Source organism: Fulmarus glacialis, unplaced genomic scaffold (genome assembly GCF_000690835.1).
Source record: "Fulmarus glacialis isolate BGI_N327 unplaced genomic scaffold, ASM69083v1 scaffold11877, whole genome shotgun sequence".
Taxonomy (NCBI): Eukaryota; Metazoa; Chordata; class Aves; order Procellariiformes; family Procellariidae; genus Fulmarus; species Fulmarus glacialis.
Window position 1 is genome coordinate 69,070 of NW_009222669.1, and position 6,058 is coordinate 75,127.

The 6,058-nt window shown below is 42.8% G+C and overlaps 1 protein-coding gene across 1 annotated transcript in view; it reads left to right on the forward strand.

Moving 5' to 3' along the window:
- The window catches only part of LOC104079492 (serine/threonine-protein kinase BRSK2), a gene marked incomplete at both ends in the record, with an annotated part of 64,755 nt that extends 58,954 nt beyond the window's left edge, over positions 1-5,801 (forward strand). The window contains 3 exons of the mRNA XM_009581543.1: positions 40-100; positions 4,402-4,609; positions 5,753-5,801. Coding sequence (XP_009579838.1) covers positions 40-100; positions 4,402-4,609; positions 5,753-5,801 — 318 coding nt within the window. The remainder of the gene's footprint in view (positions 1-39; positions 101-4,401; positions 4,610-5,752) is intronic.
- Positions 5,802-6,058: the final 257 nt, after the last annotated feature.

Sequence of the window (6,058 nt, forward strand, 5' to 3'; positions counted from 1 at the left end):
AGTTTTCTGAGGGCTGTTTTCCTTATTGTGTCCGTTCAGGTCTCGGTCAATCAGCGGAGCGTCGTCTGGGCTCTCCACCAGTCCTCTCAGCAGTCCAAGGGTAAGTCGTGCTGCTTCAAGATCTGTTGGTCCAATTCACTCACACGTGCTTGATGCTTTTTGACATCTGTTGCTGCAGAGCTGTGGCTCTTAGCTGGGATGTTTTGTTTTTCCTTGGCAGCTTGTAAATTTTCATGGGTGGTGAGGGAAATGTTATTTACAAATGCAAGCAGAGAATTTCTCATACGTGTTCCCTGCACTGTTAGCAGGGATCTTACTGTGCCCCTGCCCTTTTTCAGTCTCATGAGCACATAAAATAACGTTGCTATGACTAAACACTGCCATATCCAGCTGAGGTCTGTATTCGGCATGGTGTCAGACCAAATATCGGGAACCAGCTCACAGCTACCTTCAATCGGGTCACAGCAGAGCACCAAACCGTGCCGGTTACAACCAGCTTGATTCTGTTTGCCTCAGAATAGCTTCTATTAGAAAGTCAGAGAAAACAAATTATACCAATTTGAGGGCTAGCAAATTTAAAAGGAAAGTAAGAAGTTGACTAATTAAGATGAGAAAAGAGCACTCAAACCCCTATAAATAAGGTACATTCACATGCCCTTATTCAATATACAGTCAACTAAATACTGATTCTCAACTAATACTGATTCTCAGCAAGTATAAAACATGCTTGATAGTACGTCTGTTGCAAAGTTATTACACTTCTAAGTGCAATAACAGAGGCCTCCCGCTCCTTGGTAACTTCTTTAGGGATAAGAGTGAGTATTCCTAGTGTCTGACAAGGTCAGCTTAGTCACTTCAAGACTGCAGTCCTTACAAAAGCCTAGACCACATCAAGAAGTCCGTAGGGCTATGGCAATCCATGCTACCTAATTGTCTGGCCCAGAGTCTTTGGAGGATTTCTACATACTTTTCATGAAAAGATTCCATCCCCCATTGGAAATGGATATATTCCATGTGTTAGGGTTTGGATACACCTGTGGAGCTACTCTTGGGTATATGAAGATAACATCAGCATTCCAAGTATTTAAAACTGTAATTCCCCAGTGACGCTGTGGGTAATTCTTGTGCATAAAGACACACTGTCGGGTGTAAGTTTATAGGCTAGTAAAGCTTCCAACTCCTTGCTTGATTGAACTATTTTCTGAAACATATTCTGGGTTCCTATCAGTTGTTACCCTGTTTTGCAACTGGCATAAATGTGTTTGTGGTCTCCTCTGCATCTTTAACGTGCCAGGAACCAGTGAAGATCCATTTCCTTCTTTCTGCGCTGGGACTCCTGGATGTCAGTGGAACGAAACAGAGGACTGAGAACTCTTATGCCACTGCAAAATGTACTGAAAAAGAGCACGGAAACAGTTTTGTGCACAAAATAAGCATCCAGTGCAGCAAACCTAAATCTTGATCTCATTAATTGATCTCTTGGGATCAATTTCTGACATCGCAGTAGGACTACATCAAAGAATAAGGATGACAAGATCTCTTCCATAGTTGCTGTATCTTACCATTATTACTTAATAGGCAGTTGATTAAATAGTCTTCAAAGGGATTTAGCAACCAGATGGCATTTTCAGCAGATCATAACGATATTAAGGCAGGTCAAATTTGAGGCTTAAAAGGAAATGTTGGAAGAAAAATCATTTTTTTTTTAAACATCCTTACCTATGCTTCTAAAAGCACATTAGATTATTGAAAGAGAACATACTTTAAAAAGCAAATAGACATTTCACTGTATGTGCTGCTTAGATTCAGTTCTATGAAGAATTGAATTCAACAGCAACTAAGAGTTCTTAAATCTCACAAGATCTTGCTAATGGTGTTCCCTATTGCACCAGCTGAAATGTAGACCTAATCGTGTTCTTTATTTCATTATTAAAAATGCAGTAATTAAGGGTCCCCTTCAGATTCTTAATGGCTTAAGTGGGAGTTGAATTTGACTTTATTTCTTTCAAATTTGTTTATCAAACCATCATACACATAAGATACAAAAATTGCAAGGAAACATTTGCCATCAACAGTCTTTGACTTTTATCCATTGGTGTCATTTGCAAATGGTTAATAGTCAAAAGCTGATAGTGATTTCCATAAATTAACCACTTTCCTCATCTTTTCCCCTTCCTTTCTCATTGGTAATCAGAATTTACCAACATGGCAGACTTTAGTTTAACTTTACAATCCTAATAATAATACAAATGATGTAGTAATTTTCTTTTAATTTTGGTGGCCTAACCGTAAGTTCTTTAAAGTAATTACAAAACTTTGATGCAAACAATTTTAGGAATTAAGTCTTAAATACATTTCTGCATTTTTAAAATAAGGCAATATAATCCATCAAACTCAGAAAGTAAACTCACTAGTGAGTGTGCTTACCTGGGACTGAGATTTGAGGCATGGTTACGTGTACGTGGTAAGTCTGGACAGTGCTTGATTACAGCTTTTAGGTGTTAAGAGTAGATAATAATAATAATAATAATAATAATAATGGTGATAAATAATTTGTAATAGGTAATAATTTATGGAAATCAGAATCTGAGTGTAGACCAAAGCTAAAGATCTTGAGTAGTGATTTCTGTTTTTACAATTCTGCCAGTAGTTGTAATTTAAGGCATTAACAGCAATCTTTTGTAAGGACATTTGTTTTGTTTTAAATGTGATTTTTAGCTTGCTAATGTCCCTTTAAAAGGCTTCTATCCTCCCAAGTCTGTGTATTGCTATTTGCTGTCAACATATGAATGGTTTCCCAAAATGCCTCTAATGTGTAAATGTTCTTGTTTGGGGACAAAAAAAATTCATAATCCCATTTTGATAACTCAGTGATAGATTATGAACTTTGGCTGTCTTTTTCTTTTTAAAATGTGTCTTATAAAACAATGGCTCACCCCACCTCCCATAGCAATGGGACTTAATGGCAAATATTGCTGTGACTTTATGACAGAAATTCCGATTATGAAGTTATCCTTCGATGCGATGAGGAGAAGCGTAAAGTCTGATGGGAAGTATCATCTCTTCCCAGATAAACAAATTTTCCAGGCCTCTCTGAAGTTTTTGCTGTAGCCGTTTGCAAATCAAACACCAACCTGAGTTCCTATTTTTCTCGTGGTGGTGTGTGCTCCGAAGCCTCCAAGTGAATGCTGAGCGGTTTAACCTTCCAGGCCAGGGGAGGAGAGTGGACGCCCACGTGGCATCGCTCTCCCTTTTCCCCCTCTTTCTGCAATGGGTGGCTGCAACCAGGCTGTGCGTTAGCCAGAGTCGGGGGTAAAGAGGAAGGAAAGAGGTTCTGACTGGTGTGTGCAGTAACCTGTGTGTATCGCCTACCACTCCGTGTGTATCGCACACCTGTTTTGAGTTTCATCTCTGCTGGGTTTGCATATGGGCACTTGGAGCTGAAAGAGGCGGTCCCATTCTTGGCACATCTCAATTTGTCTGTGGCTTGAGTGGTTCTTCTTCCCCTTCCTCACCTCCCTACAGCATCGTGCTTCTCTCACTGCAGGGCAATCAGAACAATCCCAGAGAGACGGCGTTTCTCTCTTCTTTTTTCTTGGTTACTTTCTTTCATTTTGTTTTTTTTTTTTTCACTTTTCCTTTATTTTACTTTTCTTTCTGTTGTTTTCCTTTGCTGACACGTGGTTGGTTAATATGATGAAGCCTGTTATGACACTGTTGTTCTTGCTGCTGCCGCTGCTGCTGTTGTTGATTATGCTGTGTTCCCAGCTAACTGCATGTCTTTTTTTTGTTTTTTGTTTGTTTGTTCGTTTTTGTTTCTTTGCAAAATCCCTCCCCCCCACTACCCCTTCACCTCCATCTCTCGTGTCTCCGTGTGACATGGTGCATCTTTGTGACTCGGATGGATTTTATTCTGACTTTCCTTTCTCTGCTCGCCCGCTCTATGCGTATTTCACTGTTTTTGATGTGCATGGACACTCTGCGTCTGTCTCGTAGCCTATCAGAAAGTTCTTCATCCCCCCTCAGACCTCCGACCTCCCTTTCTCTCCCCGACCCCAAGTCTCCTTGGACCCTGATGCTTGTAGGAACGCCTCCAGGCCTGGACATGTACTCCAACCAAAGCCAGCACTTCAGCCCAACCCAAAGACGCAGACTTTGCCATCCAAGAGCAAATTGGCCGAAAAACCACTCCAGTCTACTAAATCCAACCCACTTCCTACCAGCAATACCAGCGCCCCCTCTTCCCAGAACACCGCTGTGCAGAATGCTCAGGGCCGCTCGCCTGCTGCCGGCTTTAACCCACAGCTGGCTGTTCCTAAAGTGCAGACCAACCCTATGTCTCCTGTTAGATTGCTCCCTTCTAGTACTGACCCAAGCACCAAATCTATCCCCATCATACAGGTCACCCCTCACCCCTCTCCAAGGGGAAGTCCCCTCCCTACCCCCAAGGGGACACCTGTCCATACGCCAAAGGAGAGCCCAGCAGGCACACCCAACCCAACACCACCATCCAGCCCCAGCATCGGAGGAATGCCATGGAGGACACGGCTCAACTCAATCAAGAACAGTTTCCTGGGGTCTCCGCGCTTCCATCGCCGGAAATTGCAAGGTGAGTACTCGCCCAGACGTACAGGGTGGTTCTGATTTGGGCAGACATTCAGCAGCAGGTTGATATCTCTCTGTGGCTCTGCACATTTCATGTACTGAGAACTGAATATTGATATTGAAAATGAGAGTGATAGTGTCAGCCAGCCCTAGCCCAAGGCACGTGTGAGCAGGCTCTGTCATGCCACTGCACCAGCTCCAACAGCATCTCCTGAGCCCTTGTCACGCTCTAGCCATACAGCTCTTCCTATCCCTGTTGTGGCTCTTAGAACATAAGAAAACTTTATCTTCAGCTTCTCCACTCGTTTTGTCAGCGAACCTAGAGCTCTGCCGTTTCCCCCGTGGCTGTACTCCGCTGCCTCTCTGTAGCCACAGGCGGAGCCTTCTGCTGAAAAAAGATAGCCGGTGGCAATAGGCTGAAATTGCCCTTCTGAAGCACAGCTTGTTTGATCTTGGTTAATGCTTTTTTTACCTCCTTTGGTAATTGGTGAAAAAATCTCCTCAATACAATTGGTGGATTCATATCTGCTGGCCTATTTCAGTTTTCAAAGTCTCTAGAGTGTTGAGACGTGCAATATTTTCTTCTTCAAGCTCCAGGTGGCTTTTTGCATTCAGGCAAAGGGCACCCAAAGTCACGTGCATTACCCTCAGGTGTCATCAGCAGCTATCCCCACACCCTGTGGTTTTACAGGGTACTGGGATGTGATCCCATGGGAAAGGAGGATTACAGCCATGGAAGAGTTAGATTTTGAACTGTGATGGTCAGGGACATTGTCTCTGAGATGGTCAGAGAACTGCGGAGAATTGCAGCAGTGACTGAGCTGCATCCAACTGAGCTTTGAAACAATTGTAAAGCAACCAAATTGCCACAGTGTTTGGGTCTGAACCAGAAACCATTGGAGCTAGTGCAAGATTATATAATGATTTAAGGAAGGGTAGGGTGGGCGTTGAAATGCAGCACTTGATTAGATACAGTGATCTAGAGACATATGACCAATGTTCAAATGTCAGAACTAGTCTGCAGAGGCAGTGGGGATATGCAAGAGGTCGGAATTGTTTCATCGATATACAGGCAGAAAATGGAAGGTGTACTGAATCATGAATTTCTTTTCTCCCTCCCTCTCTTTGGCTGGCTGTGCATGGGCAGTACCTACACCAGAGGAGATGTCTAATTTAACCCCGGAATCATCCCCAGAGTAAGTAATTTGCCAGTAGACTACTTTTTTTCCACCACATACCAATGTCATTTCCTTGCTTGAATGTCATAGGGTGACATATTCCTGTTCTGGATCAGTATCTGACTGTAATCCGTTATCCTGTGAGTTCTTCTGGTAAGGACCCTGGATAAAATCTATACCTCAGTGATGGCAGTGTGGTCAGCAGGTGATGAAACAGTCTCCCAGTAACCACCTCATTTTAGAATGATAGAATCATAGAATAGCTTGGGTTGGAA